The 22,945-nt window shown below is 40.1% G+C and overlaps 2 protein-coding genes across 3 annotated transcripts in view; both read right to left on the minus strand.

Annotated features, from left to right (window-relative positions):
* hp1bp3 (heterochromatin protein 1, binding protein 3) overlaps positions 1–3,635 on the minus strand; it is an 8,570-nt gene extending 4,935 nt beyond the window's left edge. The window contains exons 1-8 of the mRNA XM_087175984.1: positions 3,520–3,635; positions 2,976–3,056; positions 2,212–2,398; positions 1,378–1,440; positions 1,115–1,271; positions 871–1,014; positions 677–736; positions 95–287 (exon numbers count right to left, since the gene is read on the minus strand). Of these exons, the coding sequence (XP_087032110.1) occupies positions 95–287; positions 677–736; positions 871–1,014; positions 1,115–1,271; positions 1,378–1,440; positions 2,212–2,398; positions 2,976–3,042 (871 nt within the window). The 5' untranslated portion in view covers positions 3,043–3,056; positions 3,520–3,635. The remainder of the gene's footprint in view (positions 1–94; positions 288–676; positions 737–870; positions 1,015–1,114; positions 1,272–1,377; positions 1,441–2,211; positions 2,399–2,975; positions 3,057–3,519) is intronic.
* Positions 3,636–5,674: 2,039 nt separating this feature from the next.
* eif4g3a (eukaryotic translation initiation factor 4 gamma, 3a) overlaps positions 5,675–22,945 on the minus strand; it is a 48,024-nt gene continuing 30,753 nt past the window's right edge. Inside the window, exons 17-35 of one of the 2 annotated variants that reach the window (XM_087175987.1) lie at positions 22,694–22,849; positions 22,165–22,362; positions 21,298–21,444; positions 20,910–21,146; positions 19,482–19,586; positions 17,059–17,197; positions 16,611–16,732; positions 14,869–14,959; positions 13,831–13,948; positions 13,216–13,439; positions 12,419–12,531; positions 11,747–11,919; positions 10,330–10,455; positions 10,102–10,183; positions 9,825–9,923; positions 9,492–9,638; positions 8,754–8,835; positions 8,469–8,615; positions 5,675–6,677 (exon numbers count right to left, since the gene is read on the minus strand). In XM_087175987.1, the coding sequence (XP_087032113.1) occupies positions 6,496–6,677; positions 8,469–8,615; positions 8,754–8,835; positions 9,492–9,638; positions 9,825–9,923; positions 10,102–10,183; positions 10,330–10,455; positions 11,747–11,919; positions 12,419–12,531; positions 13,216–13,439; positions 13,831–13,948; positions 14,869–14,959; positions 16,611–16,732; positions 17,059–17,197; positions 19,482–19,586; positions 20,910–21,146; positions 21,298–21,444; positions 22,165–22,362; positions 22,694–22,849 (2,688 nt within the window). In that variant the 3' untranslated portion in view covers positions 5,675–6,495. Of the gene's footprint in view, positions 6,678–8,468; positions 8,616–8,753; positions 8,836–9,491; positions 9,639–9,824; positions 9,924–10,101; positions 10,184–10,329; positions 10,456–11,746; positions 11,920–12,418; positions 12,532–13,215; positions 13,443–13,830; positions 13,949–14,868; positions 14,960–16,610; positions 16,733–17,058; positions 17,198–19,481; positions 19,587–20,909; positions 21,147–21,297; positions 21,445–22,164; positions 22,363–22,693; positions 22,850–22,945 lie in introns of both variants that reach the window. The other variant, XM_023414026.2, reaches the window with a different exon arrangement.

Below are 22,945 nucleotides of genomic sequence, written 5' to 3' on the forward strand. Positions count from 1 at the left end.
AAAAAATATTTGCTTGTATCTATATTTCATACTCTTAATTGTTCAATAGACACCATATATATATATATATATATATATATATATTTATTTTTACTGTTGGTCAAATAGTATCTGTAATGCTCAGACAGTAACTGGAACACACTGTACCTGTTCTCGATGTTGAGGCTGGGGAAGTGCTGCTCCAGGTATTTCTTGATCAGGTTGTAGGAGGCCTCTTTGGGCTCACAGAGCCGAGTGATGATGAGAGGAAGAGCATCTCCCAGAGACTCCTGCTTCTGAACTGATTTCTAAAACACCACCCATTTACAGACATGACGATTACAACCAAACACATCCCAGTCTCATAGGGAAAAATGGGAGAAGGAAACTTTTGACACTACGTCATTAACATAAGGTCTAGATTTGATTGCACCTATGTAATATTGTACTATGATCTCCTCCTGAAGCTATTCTGGTACTGAGCACAACTTCTGTTGTATCTATTGACTTAGACATTGAGAGGGTATTTATCTTCTAACAAAGAGATTTCAGCGCTGCACCTTCTCACTTAAAATGCCAATTACTTTTCCTCCTCTGAAAGGCTTGATAAATATGAGCCATGATCTACTGAGATTCAAAAACCCACTAAAATCGTTAATTGTACATGACTTTGTTTCCTCCCTCTGTTGTAACATACCTTAGACAGGTTGGACTGCTTCCCAATGATGAAGGTTCCTGAAAGGCCTTTACCCTTCAGCTGTGCCAGAGGAAGAGACCACAATGAGAAATAAATAAACGTCTTTGTTGAAAAAGTGCTGCTTCTTCCGGATTGGAGACCATTCTTTTATTTATATTCCTACATTAGGTGAAATATAGAGATACATTAGTTACCTGTTTAATTGTGCCCTTCTCCAAATGTTTCTTCATAGCTTTCTTGATGAGAAACTTCTTCTTGTCAAGCTCCATGCCTGGGTATTTTTTGACGATATATTTCATGACAGACTGGTATGAAACTCCAGACTTGTCATTAGAAGACTGCAACGGACAAGAAATCACAAAAAAAAAAAGGAAAAAAATAAAATAAACACATGCCACTGACTGTGAAGAGGGGTGGATTCACAAAGTTTGTACACACCGTAATAGCTTCAATGAGGATATTATCCACTTTGTTGTGAGTGCCTGCAAAGTTGGTAACAGGAAGTTTTTTGCTGGCACTGACACTAGCCCACGCAGGAATCGTCCTTTTCACCTTCTTGACTTTGGATTTCTCGTACTTGTAGCCATCTTTCAACCTGTCGCCAAAAGGAGCAAGATACAAGTTCAGTGAAGTTGGTCCATTCTTTAGAAAGCGATATTTCACTGTGATCATTACCACCCTTATCTTTATCACATCCTCACCTTAGTAGGAGAACATAGCAGTGTGTTGCGCACTGTCCAGCCGCGCAGTCCTTGCATTTGTCACTTTGTCCATTTGTCACCGACGGGAAAGACAAAATTAAGTTTCAGAACATCTGTCTTATTGACCACCATGATAATTTGATTCTAACTGAATTTCTATGCTAGTGAACTGTGTGTAGAAGGTGAATGTTTGCTTTGTTGAGGTCTGGGAGAAGAAAAGGAGGAGAAATTACCAAAATTACAAATTATTAACTTGGAAAGCAAGGTTTAATGTCCCTGATACTTCCTTGCCAACAGCTAAATGGAAGGCCTTTTCATGTTTTCTTACACTACCTGGGTTTCCATAAATACATTTTAGATAATCGGTGTGAACTGCCCAAACAATTTGATCACCTACAGCTAAACTGAAGGGCTGTTTTCTAGAATTCAGAAGACATTTTGCTCAGTTTTATTTTTTGAACAAGTGGGAAAAACAAAATATTATCTGGACATTATTCTGAAAGATATGTTGCATAGTAGGTAATGCCTCTTTTGTTTGAGATTTCAAGTATGGATTAAGCTTCTTTTTTGATTTTTGACAACAACGTCCTCTCCTCCTGGGCTCCTCAAAGACTGCGGACAAAGGGACTGGTACATCTGTCTGACAACTATTTAAAGAGGGGATGAATGTGGCTGTGACAGGTCACATCTTTTGGAAATGCAACACTGCAACCATGACAGGAGCAGTCTGCTGTTATCCAGCAGAGGTAAGGATAATATAAACAGATAAAAGTGCTATCAAAGTGAAATATCGCAGTGTTCAGAGTTGCACACTAGCTCTCTGGTGAGACTCACTCTTTCTTCTCTGTCCCCTTCCCTCCCTTCTCCGGCTCGGCTCCTTCATCAGCCTTCTCTCCATTCTCCGAGGGCTCCGTCTCGCCCACACCATCACCCTCGCCCTCCTCCACCTCAGCTGTTGCAGCTGAAGATGCTGCCTGCTCCTCGTCAGCAGAGGGCGACTCCTCTGAGGAAGCTTCAGGCTCTGAGAGGAGACGGTCATTGACATTAAAGCAGAAAAAAAAAATGTGCGGCTGGCATGTAAAAATAAGGACAACCACAAGATAACCTTTTCTGCACTTTTGCCTTTATTTATAGCTTATAGTGTAGAGAAGCTTATGTTTTTTTATCCAGGCACCTAAAACTTAAATACATGATACCCCTTGAACCCAAGCTCATGAATGTGCAATTAACATAACATCTAAAATAAACTACTATCCATGAAAAATGAGATGCTAGTCAGCTCAAAGTCATTAAATCATCTAATTTGGCAAAACCTTGTTTTACATTTACATAAAAAATACACATTGGTCTGTAGGTATCATTAAAAATACCAAAGAGGAACATATAACACTGCTGTATTTGATTATATTGCTCAGATCTGCAAACTTGTTTCCGGTTGTAAACAAAGTTGTGATGACCACACATCAATACTCTGGACTATACTCAATTTCCAGTCTGTAGAGTATTGCGGTTGAGGTTGTGATGGGGTGAAATCTGTGTCAGAGATGATGTTGCGTTCAGGGGTCTTTAGCTCAGGTCATGTACGACCCCGGCCTTACCTTTCTCTGCAGCAGCGGAGGGGTCCTTCTCCTGGGTTGGAGTCGCTGCTGCCCGGCGTATCGGCATCACACGAGATTTACCTGTATGGCGAAAATAACATGCACATGAACACCACTTTAAGACAACGCTGGTATGGGCCCCGCTCTGAATACTGTATGTGCGTGGTAATAAAAAAAAATAAAAAAAAACGGTGAGACTGCCAGACCCACTTTCATTCATTGAGGCCCATTATCCTCAAATAGAAGAAAAGGTGCACTTGTGTTTACCAAAACTAAGACCACCTTCAAAACCTTTTCATCCGCCAGCCTTTGCCAAAAAATGTATATCATTTTTATACGAGCCTGCACACGAGGTGCGGGAAATTGTCGGCAATTTCGCCATTTTGTCTGCTAGTTTACACACAGTGATGGCGTCGCACAAGGCAGATAAAATTCATTTCAGTTTCACGGAGTAAAAACCCACCGGCCTGTGATGTTTTCCAACAACGCATCCGTGCAAATATAGCTTTAGCGCCTAACCAATCAGAATGCGAATGAAACTTACCTCTTACTTGTCGAGAAAAGTGAGATACTTTGGAGTAAATTTCTGCACGATCCTTTATTTAGATTTCTCTGTTTACGAGCCCCGCCCCATTACGATCGTTGGTCACGTCGCAGCGTCACGTAGTACGTCGAAGAATTCCCACTATCATGGCCGCCGATTCCAACCGTTGTAGTCCTTTGTTTTCTCTTTAACATTTAAACTACAAAATTAAACTCACGGTAATTTGTGACTTGGTTGGCATTGTCACCGCTGTTGTGTAGCATTGAACGACCGAAGCTAGTGGGAAAGAGGCTGGATTGATTCACATACAAAGGTTTTTTTTTTTCTCTCAACAGCTTCTAAAACGCTCAAACGTAATACTGAGGTATTACTGAGGGTTTCTGCCCATACTTTGAGTTAACTCGTGGGAGCTGTAGTTCTGGGGTGCAAATTTAAAAAAAAAAAAGTTTAACCTTGATTTACATTTATAGGTTCTCAAAGTTAACTATTCAGTAAAGAAGTAGACATGGTCTAACTGACATAGAGGACCCCAGGACAAAGATTTGTGTTGGGCTTCTGTTGACCCCCGTTATCAGTGGCACTGTTTTCCCAGGCACCAACCAGTACTCCAGAGCAGAAATGATGAGCTGATCAATTCATTGTCAGACAATGATAATCAATCATTCAAGTCATTTTTAAAATGTAAAAATGCAAAACAAACAAATAGATAAATAAATAAAATAAAAAAACTTGTCACAAGTTCACGAGTGTGAATGTTTGCCATGGTCTCAGTTTTCTGAGTGTAAACTCAACATGTTTGTATTTTAATCAACTGTAGTTAACTATTTTCTGGCAATTCAAACACCAATCAATCAAATTTAGCCAGGTTGGTAATCCAGGCTTGAGTAGACTTATATAGAATATAGACAGAAAACTGATTAAAGAAACCCTTCATGGGAAATTACATTGAGAACTGAAAGCTAGTGGCACTAAGGTAACCTAGAAAAGAAACATGAAAACTTTGTACAGTTGCAGCAGTGGTGGGAGCTCTGCCTAATGCTAACCACCTAATTCTTTTGGTTGCTTGACATGAGAAGAAACAACTTTTACTGTTCAGTACAGTGGTAGATACACTTGTAGTGCAGACTATAGACAGAGCATCAGAAACTTGTTTTAGCTTCCTGGAAAGAGTAATAAGACACACCCCTGATGAATACACACCAAAAACTGAGAGCTCATATCCTAATGTGTGTGAGTGTTTCATCTACACTTCATTTCAAATTAGTCAACAAAGAAGTAATAAACTATTTTGATAATCGATTAATCGTTACAGTAATTTTTCAAGCAAAAATTGTGAAATACCACCAAATATTTGCAGATTTCATTTTCTCAAAAGGGAAGATTTGCTGCTTATCTTTGTCATATTTCACTCTTAACTGAATATTTCAGGTTTTTGGACTTGGGTGGGACGAAACAAGATATTTCAAGATGTCATCTTCAGCTTTTCATAGATTGAACATAGTGAAAAATGCCTGCCCAAATTGCATTTTTGTGTGAAAAGTCAAAACATGAATGATATTGAACAGAAAGGCAGAAAATCCCTCTCTACCAAGAAGCTGAAACCAATTAATGTTTGGCATTTTTGCTTGAAATGATTAACCAATTATCAAAATGGTTGCCAGTAAATTGCCTAAAATGTGTTTTGGGTGATCTGGTGGGCACGTGGCTACACACACTGTAAAATTAATAAAACTGCCTGCCTGACTCCATTGAAACACATCACAACCAGATAAATACACAAAATATACATACACGAATATATACAGTGTGGTAAAAAAATAAACAAGGGAAATATACAGCAAAGACCTGCTAAGACACTTCTAAAGACATGCCACTGGTGCTTCAGTGACTCAGCAGACAAAAGGATCGAGTGGTACCCATGTAGTGAATCCTGGGCCGGATGCCAGCTGGTCCCTCAGCTGCTTCTCTTGGTCAGATCACTCAGCTCTTCTGAAGAAGCTAAAGTGTTATCCAAAACAGAGCTGGAAGACTGCCTCAATTTATTACACGCACACACACACAAATTTAAGATGCAGTTGAGCCACCAAAAGCACAAAATCTGGAAACTCACATCTCCAAATACCAACCATCCAAAGAACAAATCATGAGAATCAACTTTTTTTTTTTTAAATACCTTTTTGTCTTTAATGTATTTACAAGCATTTAATCTGCTCTGTAGGTCTGAAGTATTACAAGCATTTCATGTTCAGCGACCCTGGCCATTTGCTTTTTAAACTTGCATTTTTGCTCATTTCATTTGAATGTATCTGGTTTGTTCATCTGCGTTTGTTTTGACAGTTCTGTGGACTGACTTGCATCGCTTCTTGAATGCATACCTCTACCTCTCATGAGGTGTATGTACATATCAACGCAGAGCAAGCCAAGGCTTTCTGGTTATTAGAAGATAACCCTTGACCTCAAACATCATACATGGACAATGTTAACAGTTCCTTTTTATCTCTGCTTCCCCTTCATCCCAAAATAATTTTGTTTTACCCTGTTTTAAACCAAACAGTGTGGAGTCCAGGGAGGCTATTCATTTCACAATTATTATTTTTGTTATTATAATTAATTATATTGTTATTTCTGTTCTGTTGTGAGCATCTGCAAATGTTAAATAACTTTCATATTTGCAGTCCTTAAAAAAATAATAAATTAAAGAGTCCAGAACCTATGTATCTTTTAAGTCTCTTCTTAAAAAGTAACAAAAGAAACGTAAGTTAAAATTTAAAACAAAAATATTTTCTATGTATAATACAGGTATTTAGTGCTTCCGCCGTTGGAATCCAAACTCAAAATGGCGGCATGTTTCAGAACCGTACCGCAGAAAAAAATTCCAGCCGTAAACATGTCGTCCTGCCCACACACGCATTCTGAATGTTTGTTCTGCTGTAAGGATGCAGTTCTACTACGTCATGTCCCCGGGTGTCTCCCTCGTCAATTATCTTCCGACTCCTCCTCCGCCTCCCGCAGCCAAGTGAAGAAGGCTGTAACAGACTTGAGGGCCACACCCTTACCCTGCTGCTCGGCGGGGTCTTTGCTCGTCTCCCACCTGTAGAAAGCATCCTCGGAGATGACGTCCTCATCATACAGACAGTCAAAGAACATCCGGAGAAGGTCTGAAGACAGAGGGACAGAGCAAATACACATCAGTCACCTTTTCAGCACCGTCAGGGATACATGAAATGGAATCATGTTTTGAAACTGAATTCAATCATATTGTTAAGTAAATTATAAAAAAGGGTTTGTTTCAAAAAACATATTTTTCTGTGAGGTGAAATGTGTGCAGCTCATACATGAGGGTCAGTTCAGATAAGAGTCAGATATATGCAGATACTTCGTACAGCAAACAGGTGCTGGTAGGGTTGGAAACATGGCAAAGACACACTTCAGTTCTGTATAATAAGTGAACGCAGTGTAGCTTCTCTGTAAATCCTGACAGATCTGACACGTCTTTCTTCAGGGTTTACCAAAGCAAATTTAAATATGTTGACGTGTTTAATACCACATACACATTTAATACCTGTATGATAAAGGACCAAAGTGTGATAGAAAACCAGCAGGGACAATATAACCTACAATTATGTAAGTAATTCCCATTCTTTTTAGAGCTGCAACGATTAGTTGATTAATCAATTAGTCAATTGATCAATTAATCAATCAATCAGTTGGTAGTTTCAGTCATTTTACAAACAAAGATATATTTGCTTGGTTTAGGTGCAAGAGTTTCTGCTTTTTTGTCATATACCATAGTAACTGAAATATTTATAATTTGTGGACTGACTGATAGAGAACACAAGATAAAAAAACATAAAAAATCAGAGCAGGTGAGAGAAAATATTTAGGAGTCTTATGAATGCAATTTAAGACTTTTTAAAACCTTCTAAGGCCGTTTTTGAGGAAGCTGAATTCAAAACTTTTTAAACTTTTCAAACCTGCTGATACCCTGATTGTTGTCCTACCGATCTGTATCCCAAGTGATTTAAAACGTCCTGTGAAATAAATGAGCTTTTTTTGTTGTTTTCAATGGTTGGACATATTTCTGCATTTAAACTGGGAAGGGACTTAACATCAGGAGGGAGGAAGTAAGAGTTAATATTGAGCATCAGGTCATATACCCCCCTCAGCAGAGACAGATAGATGCTCATCCTGCTGTTGCAAACTGAAGCATACTGAGCAATCTAACAATCCTTTTCCTCTGGACTCTGCATAAGAAAACACTAAATATGAGACTTGATAAGTCATATGAGTCCAAACTAGTTTGTTAATAACCTTTGTTCTCTGATAACCTGTAAAACCATGACATTAAAAAATTAAGGCAAATCTGATTCTAGTCCCGGTAACTTTAGATCAACGTGACTTGTTTGTGGTTTGTGTGTTTGTTGTTCTAACCATGAAGGAATCTGTGAATATGAGTGTCAGTCAAGACTGTGCATGTCATTTCCTGTAATTAGCTCTAATCACATTCCTCCTCCTGAGAAGCTGCAGTGTGTTTAAAAAAAGGTTATCTGGTACCAGAGTTTGAATCCTGTTCCTCAAACTAAATCTCCATCAAGTTAATGTTACAGAGTATAATAATGTTGAGATTCAAAGTTCATTCTTGGAGGTCTCAAGTTTTAATCCAAAATGGATAAAAGGTAATTAAAGGACTCAGAAGGAGGCGGAAATTTGAATGTCTACAATTTCATGATAACAATGCAAACTTCATCTGCTGATGAAAATCATGTGACAGGATCGATAGCTCCAGAACAGCTACCAAATGAACCTTGTGGTGAGATTATATTGTCTACAATACTGTTGCTTAAACACAATTTAGGAATCTTGTGATAAAGAATTAAGTAAAAGAAAAAAGAAAGAAAAATCAATCTCCTAGTTTCATTGGGAGGAGTAAACTCTAATGCAGAACTTACTTGGAGGCTGATCGAGGGTGACGATCAGCGCCTGAAGTGCATAAAGTGCTTGCAGCTGTCGCTCAGTGTCTGAGTTAAGGTACTTGAGTAATACAGGCAATCTCCTCTGGATGATGGCCGTGTCCACTCGACAGTTGGTGTTATCATCTGTGCAGTAAAGCAGGGGGCAGAGTAAGTACATGCTGCGCCACTGCGGTCACAGTTTGGCAGAGTGTAAATATTGCAATCAGTGGTGAGATTTTAGCAGAATAGATGAGTCTCTCCTCCAGGTTGTGGAGTGCTTACCTTTCACTGCTGCCTTACACACAGCTGTCATCAAAGCCCTCAGGAAGGGAGACGAGCTCATCTGAGAATCATCTAGGTTTGCCTGAAAAATGGAGCACAGAGGAGGAGGACAAAACACACAATTCACACAATTGTCAACTTCACATAGCTCTGCCTAGCAGTGATGCCACTGAAGAACAGTAAACAGTTTGAATAAGAACACAAAAAAGTTCCAAACATCAAGTGGTTGCCAACAACTCCTTTCTTTCCCATGTAAACACCTGGGAAATCCGTGTGACGCACGAACTTCAACCTCTTTCAGTTTGCTGTTGCAGCTTGCCATGTGGCCATGGCAACTTTTAAAGTTTGGTTATCTGGTCTGGGCCAATAAACAATGTTTATGATATTAGTTAGCTAGTTTATATCAATTGCTTCATATTATTGTTTTTTTCATATTTTTGGCTACAACCCAGAAATAAATTTACAATGGGTAATTAGCTGAACCTGTGGCCTACAGTAGGACTGGATGCAGCTGGTAGCCACAGCAACAGCGTTGAGCCCTGATGGCGCCCATTTCAATGATAGAATCACTTTCTGTGTGAAAACACTTTCCTGCTTAAATACAGAAACTTACTTGTTCTCTTTCCACACTATTACTTCAGAATTTCTGCTTATTACATGCAGCCTACCAGGTGTAAATAAGCTGTCAGAGTTTTGTTTATCTGAATATTAGCCACTAGCTTGCAGGGTTTGCCATACCTCTACCCAGTCAAAGATCTGCTCGTCACTGGCCATGTCCTCCAGGAGGAGTCTTTCCAGCTGTCGTCTCAGCTCCTCAGGAGACAAGATCCTTTTAGACAGAGCTGCCTCAGGGCTGCAGCTGTCCGACTGAACGAACTGGAGTTTCTGTTTGTGTCAAGATGAGAGGACGTGAGGAAATGATGAAAATGAAGTTGGAAAAAGGAAAGAGGAGGAAGAACAATGGAGAGGATTTTATAAAGTGCTCTTTATCAGCGGTTAGACAGCTGATGGATGGTGACTCTGATTTTTCACATAATAACAACATTATATGCAGAGGCCTTCATCAAAAACCTGTTGTGAGATGAAAGCCTGGACGTCCTCTCCCTCTGGTAGGAAGTCGGTCCATTTGAGGCTAGATTCCCTCCACAAAGAAGCCACAGTCCTATGGCTCTGTGGAGACAAGACCAGACAACATCACATCTCACTCCTCTGAAAAGTATTTTTACTTTTGTCTAACTTACAGCAGTGAGAAAAATATAATGTTGGTGCTATAGGCTGAATAGATGTTTTACCAATATACAATGCAAGTAATGATTGAAAAAAGGAATAACATATAAGTGTTACTTACCATATGTTTGCATAGTATGTGCAGTATTTCAGAAATTAAGATCCCAGCTCTTCCCACAGGAAGCAAAGGTTTGCTTAATTCACTGTGAACAAAGAGACAACAGAAATTATATTAAGATTTTCCTTCATGCAGAGCTTAGTTTACAGGCAAATCCGCTGTAATCTGCTGTGCATGTAGCCTCCTCGGGCATGAATGAATGACTCGTGTCAGGTATAGTCGTGTCACTACCTAAAGAGCTCTCTCATAGAGAAGCCCCCTTCCCTCAGCACAGGGCTGAGCAGCTCTGCCAGGTACAGCCAGATATGGGGAATGTCGATGGCCATGTCGTCCGCTTGCTCCAGCGTTTCTGCAAACCTGCAAAAAAAGACAAAAAAAACATTAGAACTGTTTGAAAAAAGAAAACACAGACAAGCATCTAATTTTTTAAGCACAGACTAAATATATGTATACTCAAATTCATTTTTAATTCAGTAAGTTTGGATGAATTGACCGTACCGTCCGATACCCCGGAAACAAGGCTAGGCAGTCCAACACTGAATAATATTTTGCATTGATATTTTAAGCACAGTACACTGAAAATATCTGCCTCGGTAAAAGGGACTGAACAGAGTTTTTAATCCCATCTTGTGGCCATTTTATATGAACAAGCAATTAGATTCAAAGAGAGGAAAAACCCTCTCTCAAAAAGCCTCCATGCTTACATAGATATTACAGTATTTTCATACCAATGTGTTGTGTTGGAACACATTATTATAAGATGAATTAAACATCTTCAGAATGATACACCTTTGTATCATTTGATACTTGTTTCCCTACATGTTCTGACAACATTTATTGGTTTTGAAAATAGTAGCAATAGCATGATGATTAATGGATGGTCAACTTTGTCAAATGTATCCCTATTTAGTTTTCTTTACACAGGGTCTCTGCAGGGATCAGCGAGTTAAATTCAAAGTAGCTATTTTAGCTGGGTAGGAGAGACAGTGTTTGATACAGGTCTGATGTTGCTGACTGAAACTCGACCAGCCTCCTGCTGCAAAATCCAAAGTCCTACCAGTGTCACTTTTGGTTCGTATGTGTGTAAGGTCACCTGACACCCGCCCATAATTGCATCATATCTTGGAACTGACAGTACGGTCTACAGCAGCTAAGAGAAAAGGTTATAGACTTTGGTAATCTGAATTTAAGCCGTCTAAAGTCTTTTTTGAGGGAACAAATCCAATGACTTTTCAAGACCTTAAAAAAAAAAAAAAACCCTCTGTTACAACAATAACTCCAAGATTCAGAAAAGCTAGAAAATAAGCACTTTCAGATTTCTATACAGTGTCAGTGTCCACTTTTTTGGTCTCAGACTTTTGGACATGTTTAGTCTAACACGTGACAGAAACCCAATGAAACTGAATAAAGACTGTAACTCTTTCCTTCAGCTCACTGTCACCACAAAATCATTAGAAAAAGAAATTCTGGAAGGAGCAAAAGAGGGTATAAATACAGTATGTGTGAAGAGCATCACTGTCATGAATAAGGTTGCGACATTCACAAGAAGCAGGCAAGCACACAAGGCTGTGATGACAGTTACATTCTTGTCAATAGAAAGTGATTGATTATTTTAAGGTAAAACAGTGGATTTGGCAGGTGAACTGACCCTTTGTAGAACTGCGGTTTGGGCAGGATTCCCTGCTGCACCAGCTGGAAGAGGAGCTGGCCCATGTGGTCCCGTGTGATCTGACTGCGCTCCAGAGTCGACTCCACCCCGACACGCACAAAGATGTGCAGCTGAGAGCCCAAATCGAGCTCGTCCACACACTGGACTGCCTCCTGCAGAGAACAAAGAAATGTGATCATGACTGACTGACCTGGAGAGCAGGCAGGAAAGGGAACTTTAAGACAAAACTCATCTGAATTCTGTTATTCTAGCAATTAAAAAGCCATTTATAAATCTATACAGCAGTGAGGTATTTCATCTTAAACAAAACTCACTGATTCATACAGTATAAGCAATTTCCTCAAATAATTTTCCCTGCAGGACAATAAAGTATAGCCTACCTTACTTTACCGTACTTCAACTTACCGAATAAGTTATTGATTTAAATTTAAAAGCTATGTAGACAACATGTATGCTTTAGCTCAGCCAATCCTTAATTTAAAAAGTAAATTATTTGAATCATAAATGAATCTAACAAAGTCATTTTCTCATTAGTAACACTCTTGTAAGAAGCTGTTTGTTGACGTGGATTAAAACTTCAGCATCTAAAAATCACCGAACTTAGGCGCCACAGGCTTCAACTACTGTTGATGTTCCCGTGAATCTCAGTACCTTGTAATCGTTTATGTGCAGGAACTCGTCGATGATGGACTTGGACTTCCTCTCTATCTCCTCCTCAGAGAGGGCAGGTCTGTCCGGAGTCTGGACCACAGGCTCAGGTTTCGCTGTCAATGCAAAAAACAGTATTCACAACGGTGTCTGTCTGTGATAAGAGCTTCATTCAGATGTCTGTATGGTCCTCTCGGATTAAACCCCCACATAGATAACAACTTACTCTGAATCACTGTCACAGTGGATAATACAATGGCTTTGTCCATTTATAATTATAACAGTTCATACTTTGCCATCCTATCTTGGTTTAAGATAAAATTAGTTACAAAATCTGCACTGAACAGACTAAATACAACCTCATGGCGTCATACCACATTGTTCTGTAGTGCTGTCGCTTCTAAATTAATTTACATACAAGGGCTAACATTGGTAAATGTAATTGAAAATTAATACTAAGGTATTAATGTCTGCTGATGCTGTTAAAGGTGTATTAACATGATATAATATAATAATACAGTCATGTAAAACAACTATGATCAGATGACAAACTAAAATCTTATGTGGGAAAAAGTATAATTTATATCATCAAACAATAAATTATACATAATTATATCATTGTATATTTTAATACTGCACAAATAAACTAGCTAATCTTATATTGTGCGTAACTATAGAATAGATAAAAAATTCTTTATATTCACAATTTTTGAAGGCTTAAAAATGGCAGAAAGTAACTATCAGTGTGGTACCAATAAGGACTGTATGTTTCATGTGTTGTGTAGCGCTGCGTGTCTCACCAGGTTCTCTGACTCTGCTGCGCTCTGGCTCCGTTTTTTCCTCGGTGACACTTGGTCTCCGGGGCTCGCCTCCCTCTCGCTCCCGGTCTCTTCGTGGCTCCTCTGGGGTTTGACTCTCCAGCAGCTCCTTCGAACTGCCTCCCCTGGTGAACGGTCCGGGCCGTGATGATGGCGGGGCAGAGATCAGCGGCTTCTCGCTGCGCTCTCTGCCTGCACTGCTACGACTACTGGAGTGGGGGTTGGAAAATGAATAAAAAGGAGTCAGAAAGGATGCTGGTGTAAATGAGGACCTCTCAGCAAGGAGAAAAAAATATATTTGAGTTTTGCCATTTTGATCCTATTTGGAACCTAACCTATTCTGTAGTGAAAACAATTTAAAAACTTGCCTGAAACCTAAATGAAATCATTGTTACTAAAACACAAATAAAAGCAATCAAAAACCATAATTACAAAACTAACATTTCTTCCAAATTAAATGAAAATTTGAGGGTTCAAAATATCTGGTAACATAGGGTCAGACAAATTAGGTATCAGGGCCACAAAGATACCCTCCTCAGAGGGGAGGGAAAACAAACCAACAGGAGCCCTACAGATGACAATGATGTTGTCCTTTACCTTCCCAGAGTTCTCCTGGAGTCAAAGTCTGGGTTCTGTGGAGGTGTGGTGGAGGGTTGAGGTGAAGGTGTGGACTGCAGCGCAGAGTAACGGTTGAGGCCTGCTGTCCGTGATAGTTCTGTTATGGAGAGAAAAAGTTGTTGAAAAAAAGACAAAAATGACCAGAAAATCAAGGGTAGTGATTGTGGATTATTAGAGTCAAGGTGCAATCATTTAGAGGAGCCCTGCCTCACCTGACTCACAATATAAGCTGAATGCAACAGTTTTATACGTCATCAACAGTAGAAAATACAATCAAAAAAGAAAACTAATTTCCTTCAGACCAAACATAACATCTCAATGGTCAAACAAGAATTCAGAATTCAGGGGCAGAGTGTGACCATTTCTGTAACTTTCCAAACACAACGATCCAACATTCGCACAACTTTCATGCAGCGACTGGCCAACTGTGTGGAGGTGGGAAAGCAAGCAGGGTCTGACCTTCCCTCAGGCTCCGTTTTTAAAATCTTCACACCGTTACTTCTGTCAATTTTCATGGTTACAAGCAGGAGCAACATCACCAAAGCCTTCGAGGAAAGACATCTGACAGTATGTGCCGTTTTATGCCAATTAAAGCTTTTATTTTTCCACTCCTTTGAGCGTGGCAGTTTGGAACAACTATAAACATCTTCAGACGTGGTCGGATGACACGTCGTAATTTGTTTCAAGCATACCGACACATTAACTGTGTGACATTTAAGACATTTACGGCCACAATGTTATCACATAGATTATGTAGCGTGAAGTGTAACTGAAACATTTAACTGTTATAACTTAAATCCGCCTGTAATGAAAAGTCAACAGCTGATATCTGAGCAGACAGGGAGACAGAGGGAGAGAGCTGTCTTGGTGTTTTTGTTTGATGATCGAGCCTCTGAGACATGAGATTAAAAGTACTTGGCTGTGTGATGAACAATATTTTCACTGTCTACTCAGTTCTGTGTTGTATCTCCAGGTCTTCTTCATGTAATGATGCTTCGACTCGCTGTGTCATCTCACCTGAGTCGCTGGCCTTGGCTCCTCCGCTGCTGCCCTTCACCCACGTGACTTGAGCTCGTGGGCCCAACTGGATCTTCTCGTCCATTTGAGGCTGCAGAAAGAGAATCATTTAGGAATAAGCTTCAGTATTCCTGCTTTGAAAACTACACAAGAAAATCAGATAGCAATAGTGGAAAGGATAAAATCTGAAAAGAGAAGTAAATGACTCAGACTCTAATCTACAGGTACAGGGTTTTCACTCCTCTGAGTTCTCAAAATACCCAGCAGAGGGGGAAATATGCTTCTTTTTTAGCACTGGCTGAATTCAATTACCAGCCAAATTATTGTACCATACCATACAGTAGAGAACACACAGTACAGTACAGCCTCTCTGTTCAACTAACACTGAAACATGACACAGTATATCCAGCAGGTAGAGCTTCAAAAAAACAAAAACCTTGCCATTTCTTTTACACTGCAGTACCATATAGATCCAGCAGGAGGAACTTTGTACTACTGAACATGTAAACCACAATAATATAAATCAGATGAGAACAGGGCCAGCCTGCAGATTCCTCACAGACTATCAGACAAAGAAAACATAAAATGCTGCCACAAAACCTTCCATATCCTCTGCGGTCAGTTTTCTAGTCATTCCTGTTATCACAAAATGATATTCATCTTCTGTTGGTTTGATGGATTATTAAACTAAACTCTTGTACATGGTTGAATTGATTAGCTCTTAATTGAAGGGTGAAATGGTGGGTGTGAGGAGGCGGCATACTGAGCCATTTCTGCGGACACTTTGGTTTCTGGACATCCGCTGGTGCTCCTAAGGAGACCGTTTTTTTAATAGCCAAATAATAGTATGATATTTTAGTTAAATTTAACTTAATTCAGGCCCCTCCTAACTTCTGCTCTGTGTCACATCATCAACACATACAGTATCTGCCAGTGAATATGTTTACACTCAAATGCCTCTGTTAGTCTTTTCCCAGTAATGATATTGTTCAGTAAAGAATATAAAACATAAACTTGGTTATTTAAATACCTGTATGAATCTTAAATCATATAACATTATATATGTTTCTGCTTGACTGTACAGTAGCGGCTCCATAACAAGTTCTGACCACGCTTTGTGATCCAATATTAATTTAAAGTCTTTTTACATTTTACATCTCACAGATCACACTCAAGTGAACTTACACACAAGTGAAGTTGCGGCTGCAAAAATTAAGATGTTTGACATTTGATAGCTTTTTCCTATAATGTATTTCTATCATATTTAGTGTTATGTAGTATGAGTATTATCTCTCATATTTGATACAAGATTGTGAGGTGCGGTTCCCCTGCAAAATGCCACTAAAATAGGTTTTGGACAGCTCCGTAAAATCATTAATTAAAAATACCAACTGCAGCACATTTGTTTTGTGGATTAACTGTTTGTTTGCTCACAACTCTGTGTGGTTACAGGGTGCTGTCATTTCAGGAGCAAACATTTTGTGTTATAGCCAAAATCTAAACTGAATTAATGGACTGGCCCAGATCGCCTGTAGCTATCCAGATTTTATCATATGTTTGCATGGAACACAAGTAACCACCTGGTTACTGGTTATCACTGACATTTAAAAGCAGATTGTGATGTTTGCGGTGAAATTACAAAAAGAACCCCCCCCCCCAAAAAAAACAAAACAAAAAAAAAAAACAATCTTCCTCGTCTTTGGCACCCCTCCATTTGTTGACGCCCTGGCAGCAGGCCTCACCTTAGAGATCTTTGGGATCTTGGTGGGGTCGATGGTCCTGCTGTTCTTTGTCATGGGCACAGTGTTCCAGGTCTCTTCTCTCTGTACACGCTGATCTCTCTGATCTCTCTGATCTCTTGGATCTATGAAGACACACCCACAGATGAACAGGGAAACTACAGGTTTAGAGTTTAGCGGAAATACAATGGAGTCAAAAGGCTGCAAAAGTCGCAGACAGAATGACATTCCTGACTGTTTCTGTAGCATGCTGCTACACATGATGAAATATTATAGGTCAGCAAACAGATGGGAGGGGGTAGGGGGCTTCCTGTATGCTTTTGGGCACAATAGCGTCTCTGCAGGCTATAGGGACAGGAAGTCTGCCTGTATGCTTGCAGGCTTCCCGAGTCACTATAGCCGTGCCGATGTGATTCTAAGCCTTAAAGAGGATTTGGACTGCAGGCCTGACCTGGCCGTCTCTTGCTGTCCTTGGAGAGCAACTGCTGGTGCACTTTCCTCTGCTCTTCCTGCTCTTCAATCTTCGCCTCCTTGTGGATTTGCTCGATGGTTTTCGGGCCCTGGTCGGCTCTTCTGGACACCCAGTTGTGCTGAGAGAAAAATGACAAATCACAATGACTTCAAACCAGAATCAGACAGTAGTGGCAGATTCTGCAGTTTCGAACCGATTTCTTTGTTCTTTATCTCAGCGAATTCAAATGACAGCCCCGAGAATTTAGGAGCGCATGTGTGGGTTTTATCATACAGTACCAGATACATCAGAGCGTACACAGAAGAAGTTGTCAATCACAGAGGAATATCCTAATGTCTGGAGACACACTGATGAATTAACCAATGATCATAACTGACGCAAAGAGCTGTTAACAAGCTTATCACTTTCAACTTGCATTACAACCCATCATTTGTCATTAATATTTGTGTCATCCCACGATGCTGAACACAGAGCTTTTGTTTTTAAACAAAGTGGATCCCTTGCACTGCCTAAAACGAGCCTTGCTCATTTTAATTTAAAATTTGACAGGGGTGCAGCACAGTAGGGACTGAATCTGTGTTTCCGGCATCTTGTAGGAGACAGTGACATTGATTCAAAAAGCTGGTGTTAGGCGAGAGCTATGAGGGAATCACATTTTAATCAATGCAGACAGTTCTCTATTGGAAACGCACAACATGACACTTGTAATGTTTAATAATTTGCTCCCTGTTTGTCTCTATTTCACTAAGTCTTTTTTCTTTTCTGCCAGTGTTCTGACGCTAGAACATGTTCATGTGCCCACAACTTGTTTATTTAACCTGGACAATACAGATAAATACTGTTACAAACAATGCATCAGATGTAATGTATATACCCGCTATAGCTTGAGTCCATGTTTAGGGCAAACAACTAAACAAATAAACTGCTACAACTGATTCGGGATAAAAACAACAACAGATAAAACAGACTGTGTGCATGTGAGTATCTGTGTGTATATGTATTGTAGATGACTGTGTATGCATTGACATATAGGTGCTCTTCAAAATCAATACGTGAAGACATTGAACATAAACGCAAAGATGAGGCCATTTTATGGTGTCTGACATGACACTGGTCATAAGTGATAGCTGGCTACATGAGTAACAAGAATAGTTACTCTAAATGTGCACTGTGTTAAATTGTGATCCATCTTCCTAATATAGTCCTTCTGATTTCTCCATGTTGTAATATAATCTTGTTATTTCTGTCCACTCTGAACACACTGCACCTATTGTGTGTCTGTGTCTGTCCTGGGAGAAGGATCCCTCCTCTGTTGCTATTCCTGTTTCATACCATTTTTTTGCCAGTTGAAATGTTTTTTATGGGAGTTTTTCTTTATCCAAACTGAGGGTCTCATTGATGTACAGACTGTGAGGTCAGTTCAGGCAAATTCTGGGCTACAGCAATAAAATTGACTTGACACCTGCCACAGTCTATGCGGCTGTCATGACACAGGGTGGCCTTGCTGGCTCTGACTATCTTGTAGTTAGTCTGGTCATCACAGAGATCTTCAATGACAGGGAGAAACTGCAAAATTACTTTACATTTACCTGAGCTTGCTGTGTTTACTGATGAGATATTACCTCGAGAGGTAAAGCCATGGGACAGGACTGATCCATGTGTGGATTCTACATTTACTGGTAAAAAGAGCTGGCTCGCCAGCTCATGCTGATGTCAAGAAGCACACACAGCTGTCTGGATTTATTACACATGCACAATGATGACAACCTTGCAAGTGGTCAATAGTGTTTTTGTCTTTCTGCATTTGCGCAGAAGAGCAATTAAAAGCGTGAGTCAGTGCTGGGCGAGTTTGGCCACATCAGCCAACCCTGCTCTGACCTTACGCCTACATTTGTATATTTGCATTCATCTATGTCTGACCATCCCTGTTTTACATCCACTGCCAAAACAACCCTTAGTAATGGTAGAGTAGTACTGCCTGCATCATAGGTAATCACATTACTCTGTTGTGTTGCATCTTTAACCACAATATATTGTTTCAGAATATAGTCAAATAATATCTAGTAGAATTAATGGCAGTTTTAAAATGTTTGAGGTACACTGAATTGTTGATTTTCACACAGATACTGTCTGAGGATTTTGATTTTCTGCAGTGCATTTTCCCACAGGGTTTTTCCTCATCGGTCTTTCTGAAAGTGTTAAGATTCAATAACAATAGCAGCAGTATCCATTTAACAAAATATGACCAGAATATCTAATAACATGTTCCAGGTCAGAGAGATCAATTAAATAAAACTCTGTGGGAAAATACATCATGAACCTAGGTTACATTGGAGAATGTGGAGTTTGGCCTCTCTAATGCTGTGCAGGTAAAAAGAAAAATCACAACCACACACACTCACCAATCTCAGGTCTATAATATCCTGTAACATAAACCGTATCCGAGATGACGTCTTCCTCTCCTTCACAATTTTTTCCATCTGATTGAAATACTGATCCATTCGAGGCTAGAGAGAGAGAGAGAGAGAGAGAGAGAGAGAGAGAGACAGAGAGAGAGAGAGACAGAGAGAGACAGAGAGAGAGAGAGATGGTTAATTTGAGACATGAAGGTTATATTCTTGATGTCTCCATTCAACCTACCAGACAGCTGGTTTCAGTGATTTTCACATTAGCTTTTCACCAAGTCCACCAATTGTTCAGTTTATTACTTGGAGCAGGAGCCGTACTGACCGCCCAAGATTAAATTGGAACATTTTTAGAGACAGCAGTTGTAATAGCCCAAAATGCATAGATCCAAATCAGTGTAATGGCCTGACATTAACAGGTCCATGTTCAGGAAATTACCATATGAAACGGGGTTGGAACTCATATGAAGGACAGGAGTGATGATTTATGACCATATTCTGTAGTATTTAACATTAAAAACTGCACTTACATGCTGGTCAAGAGTGTAAATAAGTAAAGCAGAATTAGCAAGTTTCCTTGGTCAGATGGCTTTTCCTTTTGCAGAGAGACTGGTAGATGATGAGAATCAAATCACACATCACAGTACAGCAAAAAGAGAGAGAGCAGAAAGGCCCTCGGGTCAGTTATGTCTCTCCAAGCATCTGAGGACTCTGGCTGCGTCCAGCTGGGAGTCACTGATCTCTACATGAGAGCCAGTCAGATAGAAAACAGCGAGGGGACACTGTGGGGATATTCCTCTTTCCTCATAACCTACATAAGCAATTTCTCCTCTGCCTCCGGAGCTGAATGTAGCGCAGCTGGTGTGGGATCAAATCCCAACAGAAACTGAACTGTGCTGCCGAAGATCAGAATCACCTCCTTACCAGGTAAACCAGTGGAGGAAATTGCCTTGGTGCCGTGTTAGCAGAGACATACTGACATGCACTGTCAGACTGTCAAACTGCTGCTGACAAATTGTTCACCTCATAAGTTCATCCCTGCAAACACCTGCAGATACTCTTAATATTTTATTCTGAATGGGAAAAAATCTGCTAAACAACCAACTGGTGAATATATTTAAAGCTTTATATGGAAAGCTTAGATTTCCATCATAGAAAGTGACAATATACTGTTTTAATGTACTAACCAGGGATTCTTCACATCTTTAGACACCTTGTTTTGGAGGCTACAGTCTCTTGTGAATTGAAATCACAGTGATCTGATTTCAACAGTCTTTGATCAGCTGTATAGCTCTTTCCACAATGACGCTCACCAATTAATGGAACAGTATGAATTTTTGGGAAATATACTTTTTCGCAGTGTCTCGAAGAGTTGGATGAGAAGATTGATACCATAGAGCCTGTATATCAACTACTCCAGCTCACCTTGGCCTTCTCAAAATCGAGGTCCTTGCCGATGGTGGTGAGCAGTCTGCACAGGCACTCTAAAGACTCCTCATCGTGGTTCTTCAGCAGCTTGACCACACAGTCATGCATGATGGCCTCCGTTAACATCTTGAGCTTGAAGAGTTCGCCGATGAACTTGATGTTGCCGATGGAACGCCGCCGGGCCTTGTCCTTGGCTTCCTCCAGCTCTTCCTGGAGACGCTCGCGTTCCGTCACCTGACAGGACCAAGGAAACATTAATCAAATACTTGCCCTGAAGGTTATTCATAAAAAGCCTCTTTGCCAGAGTTGAGACCGACTTTGGAGTTTCACTCTCTTCCGTGTTAAAAATATTTTGGTAAAGCATGAAATCAGGTGTCACACGTACCGATGCAGCAGAGTCCAGCTCCTTCTGCTTCCTCTCAAACACCACATCGTCCACCTTGTCTTTCTCAAACTCCTTCTGACAGCGGTTTAGCAGCAGCTTGCGAAAGTTCACTGTGGTGTTGGGTTTGTCTGTCATGGGCACTTTGAGCTGTACGGGAACAGTTGACATAGTGGATATAGTAGAGTAATAGAAGTAAGTAAAGACTAATGTAAACCAACGGTGAGTTCTGCAGGTGATACTGTGCTTTTTATAAACCTAAACATTTCCATTTTCATGCATGTATTGTTTTAATCTTAATACCTAACATATGTAAGGTCAGAGTTATTAACTGATTGCAGGCAGAAAAATAGAAGGTTTTTCTCATATTCCTGTTAGAGTATCTATAACTTTAGATAAGCATTTTTAATAAATTGTGACCTGATCGAAAAGATTATTTCTGAACTGATTTTCCTGCTTCTTTACAAATACCTTAACAGCAGGCTGCTGAAGTTACTAGACATCTCACAGTTTCTTCTTGCATGTCATCAAAAAATGATAAAAACTTATCACTCTATTGAATTGTGCTGCAATTCACCGCATTTTATTGCATAAAGGCAGAGCTCTGAACCAATCAATCTATTTGCATAGTGCATCTGTATATTGAGATGCACATTGCATGCGCACACCTACAGTGTACTGCTAAAATTTACATGTCATCTTAAAGCATCCAGTAAATGCACCATAGCTGAGGTAAGAGCAATATTCATAGCCTTCTCCTGCCAAGAGCCTCTGCACAAGTCCAATAATTCAGACCTTACAAACACAAGCCTCTCTTATCCTACAGTCTACACCTTTCATCCATCCTGAGCAACACGGTGACCTGCTTACCGTGGCGAGGCAGCGGCACATGTTTCCATAGGCCACCGAGAAGCTGGGCTCGTCGATGGCCTTCTCGAAGACCAGGTCGATGACGCCTTTGAGCCTCTCCTCTGTGTCGATGGTCAGGTCTGTCACCTGCTTCATCAGCTGGTTGAACTTCTGAGGTGTCAGCTTGTTCAGGATGCTGCGGACCTTTCTGAAGAGGTCCTGAGGGGAATCAGTCATACAAGGTAGTTGATCACTGGGGTCATCAATCACAACATCATTCACTCAATCAGCTTGGAATCGACATGAACCTGTTGTGAGGTTATTATTGTTGGTACTTTTTGATGAAGATTATGATGATTAATTGAGCAATAACTACACATTTTACACACATTTTACTTTATTAATAGTTACAGAATTGAACTAAAGAACTGATTTCATAAGAACTTATGGATCACTAATTATCAAAACTAGACTGCTACATGTGGCTAACTTTTAAATCCACCCACTCCTTTGTTTGTCTTCACGCATGTGTGTGTATATTCAGCCCTACCTGTGTTTTCTGTGTCTCAGGATCCTCTGCGGGACTCTCCCTCTTCAAGCCCGGTTTCCAGGCGTTCTCTGACTTTTTCAGCTGCACATCGTCATTCACCGACACGTTCATGATGATCTTCCTGGGTGGAGGCCGCCGTGCACCAATGTTCATAAGCTACACATGCAATGAAAGAAAAAAAGTATGTCAATATTTCTGATTACTGCCAATTAAGTACACAAAACCACTGTAAATTAAAGTTTGAGTTTGTGT

Source organism: Seriola lalandi, unplaced genomic scaffold (assembly GCF_002814215.2).
Source record: "Seriola lalandi dorsalis isolate HSWRI2012SDOR001 ecotype SW California unplaced genomic scaffold, Sedor1 jcf7180002054520, whole genome shotgun sequence".
NCBI classification, from domain to species: Eukaryota; Metazoa; Chordata; class Actinopteri; order Carangiformes; family Carangidae; genus Seriola; species Seriola lalandi.